General features: G+C 42.6%; 1 protein-coding gene across 1 annotated transcript in view; it reads left to right on the top strand.

Moving 5' to 3' along the window:
- Positions 1-10,256: 10,256 nt before the first annotated feature.
- Positions 10,257-15,475, top strand: part of NHS (NHS actin remodeling regulator) — a gene marked incomplete at its 5' end in the record, with an annotated part of 61,574 nt that continues 56,355 nt past the window's right edge. The window contains 1 exon segment of the mRNA XM_027775481.1: positions 10,257-10,416. Within this exon segment, the coding sequence (XP_027631282.1) occupies positions 10,257-10,416 (160 nt within the window).

Genomic DNA, 15,475 nt, shown 5'->3' on the forward strand with positions numbered 1-15,475 from the left:
TAAGTCAGTGCTGTCTATAACTTAGAAGACTTTCTAAAACATCTTTAGGCCTTAGAATGTGTACTCTCTCTGAGAGAGTGTGCCTCCCCAACTCACTTCATCTTTTCTTTCTTCTTTCTTCTGCCATAGTCTCTTCTCTCCCACCCAAGTTCTTTTGATAATATGGCGTATTCCCTCTCTAAGCTCCTGTGGTTGAGAATTCCTTCTCTATGTCCACTCTACATTTCTGCAATTACAATTCTATAGAAAAATAAAACCCATAATGAACAACCCTACTTGACATATTTGTGCCAATTTCATTTCCCTGCCAAACTCTATAGGAAACCACTAACAAGCAACAAAAGCAATCAAATATATTTCCTTTAAGCATTTACATGGGACAGTGCCTGGTAGTACCAGGGATACAAAGAAGTATAAGATGGGACTGCTCTTTTCAAGGTTGTACAGATATGGCTGCTGCAAGTGGCAAGGTAATTAGGTACATGCATGTGGCAAGGTAGTTAGCAATCTTAGGTGGTCCATGAGGAGCACAATGAAAGGAAGGGAACAGTGAGAGTCCCAGCAGCTGAGCGGGAAGCCTGGGGGTGGGGGGAGGCAGGGGGTGTAGGGTTTTGTTAGAGACAAACCTTAGAGGAGAGAGAAATGGCAAGTGGTGGGAAGCATTCTAGTTACACATGCTGCCTTTAGTCTACTATTGTTTTCTAACAGAAATACCTGAGACTGGGTGATTGATAAAGAATAGAAGTTCATTTGGCTCACAGTTCTGGTGTCTGGAAAGTCCAAAGGCATGGTGTTGGCATCAAGCTGACTTTTTAGTGCTACATCACAATATGTTCAACAAAAGTAGAAAGGATGGCAGATGTGTGCTAAGAGAGAGACCTGGGGGCAACTAGCTTCCTTTTATAACATCCCATTCTTGTGGAAACCAACCTTCTCATGAGAGCTAGAGCTCAGTACATATTGTGAGACAGCAGCAATCCATTCATGAGGATGATGCCTCCATGATCCAAACACCACTCACTAGGCTTTACCTTTTATATGTCTCACTACCTCCCAACACTATAACACTGTGACCAAATCCTAACACATGAACTTTTGTTGGACAAGCCATTATCTCAACCATAGCTAAAGCCAACCAAGCTAATCAAATTGAACCCTTCTTTTTCCCCTGAACCAATCCTCTTTTGGTTGTTTGGTCTGAAAAGCTCAGCATGCAGAAGGGACAGAATACGGGAAAGGAAAGGAGTTCAGATATTTCATATATTGAATACCTGAGTTTATCCATATTTGTATCTTTAACTGGAAGTAGAAAAGGAGAATCTGTCTTACTGTTGCTATAACAAAGGTTCTATATCAATATCACCTTCCCATGATGACATGTATACTCTAAGCCTCAGAGTGGCTCATAGTTGTTTCTGGTAAATAAACAGGGCCCTCCCTTGCAGCCATAGTACCCTCAGAGAAGCTCTTGGCAGGTGAGCACTCAGGCTCTGTAAGTGAACACAGGCCTCTGTGACTTGTTCATCCCAAAGTTTGTTTCCTGCACTGAAGTACTTCTGGAATCTAAAATAAAAATGACTGGAATATATACTATCCATAGGTGAGAAATGATTTTTGAATGACAATATGAAAAATGTTATAAGGTGGCAAATAATGACTGAGAAATATGAAGGGTGCAGAAGCCAGGCTGGTCATTGACATGAGAAGAGGATGCCAACAGAAACACATGAACAGGGCAGGGCACAGGGCAGGGCTCAGAAGCTTGAGCTCTGCTTCTTGCTTCTGCCAAAACAAATAGTTTTGTTTTACAAAACTATTGCTTCTGTCATGTGTGTATGTGTGAAGTGTAAGTGTGTGTGTGTGTGTGTGTGTATGTTTGGTTGTGATGTAAAATGTGTTTCTTACTCTGGGTAGTAGTCAATACAATACAATACAGTGGGTAGAAGCCACTGTTTAGGCCACACCTCTCATGTGCTGAGGAGAAAACTGAGATTCAAAGATTTAACCAAAAACTGGGAACCAGCAGTTAGCGTAATGGCTATGTTGCTGGACTCCCACGTAGTTCACCACGGTTCGCGTCCCGGACCCGGTGGCTTAAAACTCACGCGGGGCACATGTGCGTGCGTGCCCAGGATCCCGAGAGGAGAATAGAGGAGAAGGGATTGCGGCGTGACCATCCCCCCTGGGGGGTGATTTCTTGCTTTCTGTCTCTCTGTCTCTCTCTGTCTGTCTGGCGAGTGCACGCGCCCTATAGCAATAACCTCTCAAAAAAAAAAAATCCAATGACTCTACTAAATGCCTACAGGAATATCCTTAAAACAAGAGCTGAGCTGTGACAGATGACTGCATGTTTATACTCTGGAGGAAGTGCATGGTGTAGAACATGGCAGCAAAATGACCTGAAGATAAACAAGTAAATTACAAAGCGCTTCTAAGGAGAATGCCCAGTACTACAGCTGTGACAATGATTCTGAGAGTTAACATCACTAAATCACTATTCTAAATGCTGCCCCAGTCATCAGATGGCAGAGAAGGTGCACTTTGAACCTGTCAAAGAGGTCACAGGCTCCACAGTGGTGGGCAGCTTCCTTTCCAGTTTCCAAAACATAGGACCCCCCCAAAGAGCGATTTCTAGTGGCCTCATCTTTGTTTATACTTCCCTAGACAAGAAGCCAGGCGAAATGAGGAAAAAAGAAATTTGGAAACTTTCTGCTTGCGAACTTGTACCCAGATTCTGGCCTCTAGATCTTTTGTTGTTCCCAGTCCAGGGAGAGGAACTCATAATTATTAAGCAGTGATGTGCCATGGCCTCAAAACCACCCTATGAAGACTCCAGATTCCCATTTCACCACAGAGGAGGATACCGGGACCCAACACATTCAATAGTTGACCCTATATCGCTCCTGTGATTAGTCCCCATCTTTCCCTCCCAGACCCCAGGGTCATTCCACCAGCCCATTCTGCTATAGCTTGAATGCAGAGTCTTTGAGGGTAGATTTTGGTGACTGGTAGAAATTGGAAGTCATCACATGGAGCAGGACAAAACTCAAAAGTCAGATGATTCAAACCTCTCATTTGGGAAAACTAGGAGACTTGAGTACTAGTAAGTTCTGACTTGCACAAGGTGACATGGTGGCACTCCTGGAGCCGAAGCTTCTCATGGTCTTCTCATGGAACGTCAGACATTCAGACAACAACAATAACAAATAGTCTCTTGGTATGAAGCATTATTTGCTATTAAGTTTTGGGAAAAATCATTCTAGGCTTTTTTCATTTTTAAATTTATTCTTAAAATAAAGTGTATTTCTGCCAAGATAGGGGGGCAGATACCCCAACAAGATCTTCACACTTTGATCTCCCCACCCCCTGCCTCAGCCAGCCAGGATCATGGGCATGCACACTTGTTTAGCATGCACAGGGAAGTCTCAGTATGTGAACCTGGCGTCTTCCCATGTGGCCTCAGCATCACAGAGCACTGGATTACCACTACACCACTAGAGCTGACCTAGATTATTTAGTGTATAATTATACAGCTGTCCTATTCTGTAGGTGTTGGAATATTTCAGAATTCTGTGAATTGGCTGGGAAATGTAGATTTTCTAATGCCAAGAGGTCTACATTAGATGTTTTATTTATAGTGGCGTACAAATCTGAATTATTGAGGTTCTACAAAAAAGGACAGACTCTGTAATATGGCTCTGTCAGGAGCCTTGGCAGACCTTGGTGCCGCTATATTTCACCCTACTCCTTCCTGCAAGCTGCCAAGCAGAGCAGGCAAGGGGCTAGTTGGCAAGGAAGGCAGGAAAAAATGGTTTAACTTGGTGAAATCCCTTCTTCATCCTCCCAACACATCTAGAAACTCAGGCAGCAGTGACAACAGAGACCCTGAGTAGATTTCCCTTTTACATACCAAGCTGGTGGCTCTGAGGATTAGCTTCAGTGTAGCAGGGATCCTGGGAGTAAACTGACTCCATATCTGTGACACTGACCACTTCCAATGCTTATTAATAGATTAAAAGTACTAACACTCTCCTCAGTGCATTCTGGCACTCACTGCTTTAAGGGTGTCAGACTGGATGGTTTGTGGAGGGATGTGTTCCCTGCTGAAAAGCTGTGTGATGGGGATGGATGTGATAGGTAGCAGGGCAGGAAGGAAGGTTAGCAAGGTATATATGGGTGTGTCTTGTAAGCACTGTAAGAACATTTTAGAAAATTCTTTCCCTCTCTTGAAGGGGTAAAAATTCCGTTTCTAAGTGACTTTGCATGTTTTTCTGAAATGTTCACCACATGCAGTGTTCAGACTTTGATTTCAGCTGTCATTTACTTCTTTTACATTCTTAAGAGCCTAGGAGAAGCAAGAAGGAGAAGCACAGAGAGAAAGCCAGTGGCAGGGGGGGAGAATGGAGGTCAGAGGAAGCCAAGAACAAGATTTTGCTTTAAGTTCACAAGCCAGGAAAGTCAGTATCAAATACATACTAACCCTAGCAAGGCAGAGAGTGAGAGATGGAGAGGATTGGGACAAGATTATACTTGCCTCTGGTTTTTATCTTTTCTCAATTGTTCATAAAACAAAGTCTCTTTTGCTCTGAGAGATGGCGTGGTTGGCCCAACCATGGTAGAGCTAATGTGAGGGCACTGCTGCACAGTGGCTGAGGTCACACAGGAGGCCCAGGTTCAGTTTCCAGCCTAACCTAAATTGGCTGGGTGCAGTGGGGCATGCTTGTGGTGCTAGCTAACTGGGAGGCTGGGGTGGAAAGACTGTGGCATGGAGAGACTGTCCAAAAAATGGTATCTGCCTATCTATTTCTCTCACTCACTCTTTATCTCTGTACCCTACTTCCATACTTCCTCTCCCTCTCTCATAAAAAAAGGAAGAAAAAAGGGAAAACAAAACAAAACAAAACAATGGGTTGAGTCTTTCCAAGAAAGTGGCAGTCACTTGTTTCCCTGTTTAAGACAGCTCACTTCAGAGGAACCCAATGACCATATCCATACTGTCAATGAATAAAGATCTAGACAAGTCTATTATCTCCAGAGTTCTACAGGGGAATGAACTGAACTAAGATCAGTCTATAAAGACTTTTCACTGGCCTACGGGCATTTCCTATGATGGCATATTCTTTCAGCAGTTTGATTTTGTGGTATTTGCTTGTGGTACTATTTGTCTTTCTGGAATTTAACAAATCCTCCTAACATCCTGCTAGGCACTTTCTGGAAGATTCACTCAATTCTGGGTTACATCTAAAGCTATGGATGTTACAGAGAGTAGCAGTTCTGAATCCTTTGTTTTGATTTTGAATAGCACTAGAAACTTTTTATGTGACAGCTCACTCTCCCTCCCCCACCACAAACACTCTTAGCTTAGGAAAACTTATTTCAGCATTGGTTTAGAAAAAAAGGAGCAGCTTGTAAGCCCAACAGAGATGGTTTTGAATCCCAGGTATTCTACTTACCAAATGTATGGCTTTGTAAATTCACTTACTTTCTCTGAGCTTCTCTTTCCTTATCTATAAAACAGGGGCACTCCTCTTTGAATTGTATGAGGGTACCATGATATTATCAGAATAATGCACATAGCTTAGAGCTTGGCATGTGGTTAAAGCTCCCTGTAAGAGCTTACAGTGGGAGGCATAATACATGCAAATATCCTTTTATTTCTGCTGTGGAGGATAAAAATGAGACATAGCCCTAGTTCCCTTCATAAACTTTATCATTATCTGCCCTTTCCTTGGGGACAGTTGCAGAGGGGAGGAGGTGACAAAACAGGGCAAGTGACTATCGATAGATAAAATGGCAGGAAGGTATGTTAGTTTTCTATTATTGTTCTATTATTATTTCTATTAGTATTATTCCTATTACCGTGTAACACATTGCAGCTTAAAATATCCCCATTATTTACTCTCTTACCATTTCTGTGGGTCAGAAGTCTGAGTATGAGTTAACTGTGTTTTCTGCTTAGGGTCCCATGGGGCTGTAATCAAGGTGTCCACTGGGTCTGTGTTTTTATCTGAGGCCTACGGTCTTCTTTCCAAGCTCATTGGCTGTTGGAAGAATTTAGTTCCTTGAGGTTGTAGGACTGAGGTCCTCAGATCCTAGAAATTGCCCACTACTCCTTCCCTGCCACATGGCTATCTCCATAACAAGGCAGTTTGCTTCTGAAAATAGGAAAGCATCTCTGCTGCTTCTTGTCTCTTCTAAGGTCTCAAATGATTAGGCCAGACCCAACTAGGATAATACTTTCCCTTTTGATTAACTGAAAGTCAACTGAGAAGGGACCTTAACATTCCTTTTGCCATAAAATATAACATAAATTGCAGGTTCCATTCACACTTGAGAGGAGGAAATTATACAGGGTATGCACTTGAGAGGTCCAGAATCTTGAATTTTCCTAGAATTCTGTCTACCACATAGGAGTCTCTGGATGTATCCAAACAAACAAACAAACAAACAAAAACCCTTCTTGCTTCTCTTTGCTTCTATTTTATGAGAACAAACATTACTAGTATTGAGTTTGCTATTTAGTGTGGCTCAGCCATGATGAAATTGTCAAAAAGGGGAGAAACGAGAACAGAGTGAACCTGAAAATAAAAGACAACCTTGAAGTGGCAGTGGTGCAGGGAGCTTATGAATGGATACATTTAACTTTAGTTGACTGTTACTTAGGAAAAGGAGTGGATTTTTTAAAGAGGGAGAATGGGATAGTTTTCCCTGGAAGAGCTCCATTAGTGCCTGTCTGTCTGCCTGCAGAAGACACTTAATACTAGTTAATGCTCTGTGACCAAAGGACATAAGTGAGAGCAAAGGCATTAAAGAGTTTTCCTTTCCTTCTCTGTCTAAAAGAGACACTACTGTGGCAACTGATGAGTGAAGTGTTCATCTACTAATGTGTGACAGAAATCCATTTGAGCTTTTCAACAGAGAAAGAAAGATTTTGGATGGGGAAAGGTGAGTCTCTCTAGCCCTGAAGCCTGTCATTATGAGGGCTGGTTCTTCCCAGGAACCATGACTTGGCTGCCTGGCTGGGATTCGTGTGTTAATTTTTGTGTCTACAAATCCGCTGTCCTGAGCACCAGGCAGAGTTGAGCAGCCCAGAAATTCAGCACTGATTTGCCCACAGAAGGAATGTGTTTAGGGCATCAGCAAAGTATGAGGCACAAAAAAATGGTTTTTATCATGTAACTTGGTATTTAATAATGAGAAAAGAGAATTTTGCTGAATGTCTTTACACTTATTATGATATGCTAATTTATTCTCAAATTTGGGTTTACTTGCTGCAGAAAAGTGGAAGTAGAAGAGCGAAGACTATAATATTTTTCGGACTTTAGGACCTCTGGTGTCTAGAACGTTAGACCACCCCTAGGGAATTGTATATTACTAGAACAAGAAGAGTCTGCCAGAGATAATTTCTCCCTGCCTGTTGCTTCTAGGTGGAATCACATCTTAACCATTTTGCACAGAACCAAAAAACATATGCTCCATGAGTAGAGATATTCTTATTTATTTTGTTCTGCGCTGTGTACCAGAATCTAGCACTTTGCCCGGGACTGTGAGCTATTGAGAAAATGTTTTCAGGGTGGATTAATGTTTCCATTTTCAGTAGTATCTTCCCTTTCCCCATGTTCCCAACTCCTTTCACTCCCACAAGAGCCCAAAGCATCATCAGAAAACGTTTTTGTTTCTCAAATTTGCCTTTTGATAAAAAATAACTTTGAAGGCACTTTTTAAATACACAGATTCCCAGGCCTTTCTGTTGGAAAGTCTGGTTCAGGGAGTCTAGGTTGGAGCAGTTCTCATGAGTCTTTTCTTCATACCAACACTTAGATAAACAGCTGGAGCTCAGCTCTTCCCCACCCAAAGATTTGAGGAGCCATGGCCACTTGACCTGGTCAATGAAGTCAAAATTAACACTCTAATCTTCTGGTCAGCAGTACTAAGGGAGTGAGGGGTTGGTAGAGTCTTCTGGTGTACCATCAAGTCACTGGGCTCAGCCCTGAATCCTAGCTCTGTCCTTTCTGAAGGGATACAGCAAGACCAGGTCTGGTGGCCATGACTTCTCAATCTTCTTGTGAGGAAGAACTGATCTCCAGCTATTTATCTTAATGTTGGTCTGAAGAAAGTCCCAGAGGGCCCTCTATTTTTGGGACTTCTCACTGAAATTGCCCCGTCTTTCCACGAGGCTTCCTATTCTTACCTATTACCCTCCTGCCACCAACACATGTATTCACAGCTACCTCTATTGGATTTGAATATGATTTCCTCCCTTTTGAGTGAGAGTTGACCTTTGCATCCAGGGAAGGACTGATTTTTCAGTCAGTCCTGGTTGACCCAGAGCATTCCTCTGAGGGTAGCTAAATACACCCTCTGGCTTCAGAGTTCCCTTTATACATAGAGAAGGAAAACACTGATCCAGAGCCTTTCTACCCCAAGGCCTCCCACACCTCCTCTAAAATCTGAAAATGCCAGCTTCTCCCTTAGTGGTTCTTCCCAGGCTTCCTTGTCCCCAAGATTCAGTGATCCCTGACTGGTTCAACAAACACTTGTTGTTACTGAAGAGAGGGTTGAGTTTATAGAGTAACCCGAGAAGGAAAAGTTTCTGCCTTTATTTCTTGACTCAATATAAGCCTCCCCTAAAAATACTCTCCCTTACATAGAAGGCAATCCTGTGATCACTAACCCTTGAGCTTGACTTCTTGGAGATTAAGCACCAAAGAAGAATAAACCTAGGTCATAAAGAATAATCTGCTCCATGGGTGAAGGTGAGAGAATACAATAGACTATCTATGGTTATTTTGGAGCAATGGTGTCCAAGATAATAACCATACATGGAGATTTAAATTTCATTAATTAAAATGAAGTAGCTAAACATTCCCCCCCCCCCCCCCCGACCCTGTCCATGTGAGGTTTCTTCACGTCTTTAGAAATGTCTTTTTGTTTCCACTGGGAATTCTCAGGGTTATGATATATTATTCCAGAAAAAAATGCTACAAAAGACTACATTAGAAAGCAAAAACAGAAAGAAGAATAACTGCCATAAATGCAATATTGGGGAGGGGGGTTAATTATCAGAAGGTTGCATTTTTCCCAGTTTTCATTTCATTCCCCCTCTATGAAAGTGTCTTCCCTTCTTTTTCATTTTCTTTTTGCTTTATATAGTGTCTTGTTCCATGGAAGGCTTCTCAGAAAAACGGAAATGGTAGACCAGACTTTAAAAAGAAAAGGGTTGTGGAGGAACCAAAAGCCTACTTGGAGTTCAGGAATAAACAATTGGGCAGATCATCACCAAATCTCACAATGGAGAAGAGAAAAAGAAACTGAGAAAGGAGTGAGACTGGGAGGAGCTAGGTGGGCGCAGGCCAGGAGTCTGAGTCTAGATAGTGAGTTGGGAATGGAAAGCAGCCTGGGTCAGTTCTTCCCATTTCTAAGGCTGCCAGTTTGCCCAAGTGCTCTTGAGTTCCTCTGCACAGCCATTTCCTAACCAAAATTCTCCTGGTTCCAGACACCTGCTTTTATGAGAACTTGTCTTCAACTCATGGGAGTTCCGTCCTAGGATTCACGTGTATATGGAGATGATGGTAGTGGTTAAATGCTGTGTTTGGGGAGAAGGAAGTTTTCCTTCTTTGATCTCTTGGATGAGATACAAGAACCATACTGGCCAACGTTTCCCTCTAGTAAGACACATCACTGCTGTAATGGTTTCTTTAATGTTTGTACTCACCCTTAGGTGCAACCAGGGAAAGTGAATAATGTTTGAAAGATGACAGGCAATGGAGTCAGTAAGTGGAAGGTGGGATGAGGATCCCTTGGGGTCAGATGCCACAAGAGATAGAGAACTGGGCAAAGATGGGCCAAGGTTCAGAGGGATGGCAGAACTGCAATTCTGAGGCCCTGCATCCAGAAGACAAGCTGAGCAACTTTTTCAACTGATCTCCAAGGCTTTTCTCTTCATTCTTGGAAGGCCAGGCCCTTGTCCTCACCCCCAAGCAGCTAGCCAGGGGCTTACCCAAGTTGATGAGTGGTTGTGCCAGAGAGCAAAGAGTGAAGGTGGGGCGAGGAAATTGGTTGGTCACAGAGCAATGCTTAGCGTCCCAGGTCTTCCATCCCTCGGCTCAGGGTATAGATTGTCTCTATCAGCCCTTTCTCCAGACCTAAGTTAATTCATTAGCAGCAGTCTGAACTTCCACTCCTCCCAGACTCCAATCCTGTCCCCTACCTAATGAGTCTCCAAATGCACAACTTAATGCCCTGTTTCCCCTTGTCTTACAGCCGTCTCCAACCTGGATATCGAGAGTAAGCTGAGCGTGTACTACCGTGCACCCTGGCACCAGCAGCGAAACATCTTCCTCCCTGCCACGAGGCCACCCTGCGTGGAGGAGTTGCACCGCCATGCCCGGCAGAGCCTGCAAGCCCTGCGCAGAGGTGACTAATCTTGGGCATGGGGGCTCTTTTGGGAGAGAACTTTAAGGTTATCCTGCCCAAGGGTTCTCTGTCCCATCAGTCCCAACACCTCTCCTTGTAATAGCAAGGACTTTGAAATCCTCCCTTTTCTAACCTGAAATAAAATTTATAGATAATACTGGGAGACTTCAAAAAGTTCATGGAAAGGTAGAATTAAAAGATGAGTTTTATTTTGGTGTCAAAAAATACCTTTGAAATTCATGCATAATTTTTCATAGCACACATTTACCATGAACATTTTGAAGAACTTTTGTATAACCTATCTAATATGCATAATTTAAAAATAGCATTATGACCTAAATATAAAAATGCAGAGAAGTTAGAAGGAAAATGATTTCTAGCAATTTATATATACAAACATCTGGGCACAACTGTACTAGAAGACATCGGGAAGCAGTCAGATGTTAGCACTCAGCAAAAGTTAAGTTTGAGTTAAGTAGACAATCAGAAACCATTTTGAACAAAGTATAGAGAAACACAAGAGTCATGAGGGGCTGGGGATACAACCATGAAAACCAGTGCATTCAGTATATACCTGATGTGAGCACAAAAGACTTTGGATTATAATTAAAAGGGAATTAAGTTTGACTCAGATATAGGTTGTTGGCTCTCCCCCATACGAGAGTCCCTTTTCCTTGGCCACCCTGTGCATTACAGGATAGCTATCATTTTTAGCTCCCATATAATTATTCTAACCACCAGACTATCCTCTTGGAAGGCTTTTCTGCCCCTTTTGAGGACCAGTGATTTGAATTAATAACCCCATTATCTAGGGGGAAAGGGAGGATAGGGAGGCCCAGAGAGGTGAAAGAAACTTGCTCAGGGTCACACACAGCAGGTTAGATATGGTTTCAGGACCCGAACCTAGGGCTCTGAACCTATAGCCTAGGTGTTTTTCCTCTTCACCATACACCATGTTCTGTGGAAATACATATCTACATTTCTCTCAGAGTCCTGAGGAAGCCAGAAATGCATAGAGCAATCAAGGTAGAAATGCAGTCTTTCCTTATGCTGATTCTTTTTCAGTGCCTTAAAACCATTCTGATTTGGGGGCCAGCAGGTGGCAGGTGGTTAAGGAGCTGGACTCCCACATGGCTAGCCACGGTTTGAGTCCTGGACTTGGCAGTTTGAAAATCATGCCAGATCCATGTGTTTGCATGCCCAAAATCCCAAGAGGAGAATGAAAGAAAAGGGATTGTGGTTTGGCTTTCTCCTCTAGGAGGGAGTGATTTCTCACTTTCCTTCTCTCTGTCTCTCTCTGTCTCTCCAGTGAGTACATGTGCCCTATGGCAAAAAACTAAAACAAACAAACAAACAAAACCCATTCTAATTAGGACAAAGGAATTTGAAACTAGCATTGCCCTTTTAGAACCTCCTAAATTGGATATCCGAAGTTGGCATGCCAGCTTTGGGGCTATTGGATTCTTGCTGTGTAGACAAATGGTATCTGCACATTTAGTGTCTTCCTTCCAAATTCCTACACATCTTTATGGAATGGTATTTTGCAAAAGTAATATAATGCAAGTCAAATATTTGAATGTCATTGTCAAGATGGAGAAATGAAATAAAATGATAAAGGTTGTCTTCATCTTATTTCCTTCCACTACTGTATGACTTCTGCCTTTGTCTCTATCCTCATCTTTTTTCCTTTTTTATTACCAAAGGAGGCATGTACTTGCCTGAGAGAGAAAAAGGGAGAAAGCAACTCCTAATGGGGCATGATCATGCTGCAATCCTTTCTCCTCTGTTTCTTCATTCCGTCAGGATTTGGGGCATGCACACACATGTGTCTGGCGTATTTCTCAAGCTACTAGGGCCAGAACTCAAACTGCGGTCAGCCACGTTGGATATGGTTCCCTACGCACAGGCCTTAACCACTATACTGTGGAGCAGGCCCCCTCATCTTTTCCCCTTTGAATGAAAGAGCTAACCTACTAATATCTCTAGCACAGTTTTTTTTTTTTTAATTTTCCCTTAGTTTTTAGTGGCAGACATGGTAACACAATGAAGAGTGATGATCGGTATCCTCTAGAAGTATCTATGGCACACTTACTATTTACTTCAATTTTATAATTGACTAAAAAGTTCTTCTTTAACCAATTTTTAGAACAAGCCGTCTTCTGGAAATCTTGCCATTCCTTTGCAGCCTGGCATAGGCACCCTTCCCACAATATCCCATGCATCCTGCCATCATGCCACTTACAACCTCAGATCATACCCAGCCACAGTGGGCCTGTTCTCTGCCATTAACCAACAAACAACTCAAAGACAAAGATATCTTCTTAATTTATTTTATTCATAGCATTAATCTGACAGAGAGCAGATTCTCAGTGAATGTGGGACTGAAACCGTTCCACGGAAAGCTGGCTGAATATTAGAGGACATGCAATGACTACAGAGGAAAGTACAAATACTTTCTCGGATCCCATCACTAGAGAGCCTAACGTTACGTTAGGCTTTCAGACAATTATTTGTATCCCTTTATTAAGAAGTCATCCTTGACTAGATTTTTACAGATTCAACCAGATAACACTGAGCCAATTGTAAGCGATCACATTTCACTGCTTTGTCAGGTTTGGCCTTAAAGGCAGAACTGAAGAACAGCAAGTGCCAATATCAATTTTCTCTGAACTTCCTCCTGGGGAGTGAGAGAGGGATGTGGGGCCTCCTGGGGGTTGGAAGGAAGACTGTGGAGCTGCGTCGTGCCCTCCACAGACTGGCTTGTTTAGTGGTTGGCTCAATAGCAAATCTTGGGTATAGTAGTTTTAATAGCACTGCAGAGAGCCATAAACAGGAATTATAGGCATCATAGAATTAAAAACATGCAGTGTAGAATTAAAATTAGAAAGTGACTTTTTTTTAACCTTGTCCAAGAAACACAGTAGCTTAGCGGTGTATTTATCAGCATAATCCACTTCTGCCATCTGGTGGCCATGAGTAATATTGACCTATCAAAATAACTGCCTTGCTCAGCAAATGCCGCAGTGAGCATCCCTGTGGGGTCTCTGTTTAGACAGCTGGAATTGCCTGGCTTCCACCAGGAGGGAGTGGAAAATAAAGCACAGACAAGTGAGGCTGCAGCAGTGGCAGCTCTGCGCTCAGTTTGGAAATACAGCAATAAAGATGTAGCTGGGGTTCTGAGATTTGAACCTAGGAACTGGCTACCTTCAAGATCTGCTTAAACGGGACCAGTAGATAGCATAATGGTTATACCGTTGGACTCCCATGAAGTTAACCGTGGTTCAAGTCCCAACCCAGTGACTTGAAATACACCAGGTGTATGTATGTGTGTGCCCAAAATCCTGAGAGGAGAACGGAGGAGAAGGGATTGCAGCATGGCCACCTTAAGAAAGTAAGGTTTAATTAATCTAGCTAATTTCTATAGCAAACCAGGTGTTAGAATAGTTCCTAAGTGAACTTTCACTTACTTGTAAGAACGAAACTGGATATACACACTTCAGTAGGCCCATCTCATTGTACAGAATGGTTTATGTCATAAACAAACAAACAAACAAAACAAAACAACAAAGTGGAGTGGTGGAGGATTTGGTGCCATCAGTGCTAGAATGGGAAGTAGGCAGAGATACACCAGAGTTGTTGTGGTCACCCGCTGGGAGCGGGGCCTGCTCACACTGGCTCAGGGGAGCTGACTGCTGTGTACCCAGGAATTTGTCTGAGCTAGTCCTTCAACTGTTGGTGCCTGGGAATTGGCCAAGGCAGGGTATTTACATCACAAGAATTGGGCAAGTGCTACACGTCAGGGCTTTTTTAAATTTTGCTACATTTTCTCCAGAAAGCTGGGTGACCAGCACACCATTGCAGCCATCTAAGAAAGCCCCGTCACTCACGGCACTGAGGGCTTTGAGATCCTGGGCTCTCAGAGGAAGGAAAGCAATCCCAGTGACATCTGTCCTATGTAAGAATTGAGCTAACACAGGGAAAAGCCAAGAAATACTGATGTGAAGGGTGAAGTAGTCCTGGCTTCATAACAAAAATCACTGAGACACTAAGGACCACAATTTAGCTCTCTGGGTGTCTCCATGAGCCCCAAAGCCCAACCTGCCCAATGCAGTGGCTACACCAAAGGCTGCACTGCTCACCAACTGTAACTCACACTCATGCCCAAGGTTTGAAATCTCTAGAGAGCCCCTCATGGCCAAGATACAAATTTGTTCAGCCAGATTTTAACCTGCCCTTCTATTATTTAAAATCACTATTACTCAGCCTATGCATAATAATCATCATCATGTCCAATACTTATTGAGCATGTGCCATGTATCAGAGGTGCTTTGCCAAAGCTCTCATGTGCACAATCTCAACAACTCCACAAAGCATACAGTATGGCTGTCCCTGTTTTGCAAATGCTGAAACATGTTCAGGAAGGTGAGTCACTGCTGAGTTATCAGTGGTATAAGGTTGGTTCAGGTATCATTGCTCGTGACTACTAGTGGACCTCCAGGCAATGTAAGGTTCTAGCACACCTCACTCATCGGAACAAGACTGCTTGGGCATGGTAGTATTTGATTAGGATATTTTATTTCATTCTAATTCTTTGAGAATTGATAACATACAATATAGACTATTTGGCAACTCATAAGACACTATCTACTTTTCTTACCAGTGCTACTTAACGAAGCTAACTGCACCAACTCTTCCAAGGGGTGTCAGATACCCTTTTGACACAGACCATAGACTACCCATTTCTATCCTTGTATTGATAAAAATACTCATCTTTGACCTCTGCTACTAGAAAATGGTCCCTGGAGGACAGAGACTATATATTCAGGTTTTTTTAGTTTATTTCTTTTTTAAAAAATATTTTCTTTATTATTATTATTTATACATTCAATCACTATACATCATTTAGATTTTAAAGAGACTTTACCCGGCATGATATACAGTTCAGTCCAGCCCAGTTGAGAATGCTGTACACATTCTAACCAACAGATAAAGCATAGCTGTGTTCCGCAAATGTCTTCTCTCTATATTTTTTCCCCAAGTTTCCTTTTCTACGCTCTTT

The sequence above is a fragment of the Tupaia chinensis genome, unplaced genomic scaffold (assembly GCF_000334495.1).
Source record: "Tupaia chinensis unplaced genomic scaffold, TupChi_1.0 Scaffold000567_1, whole genome shotgun sequence".
Taxonomy (NCBI): domain Eukaryota; kingdom Metazoa; phylum Chordata; class Mammalia; order Scandentia; family Tupaiidae; genus Tupaia; species Tupaia belangeri.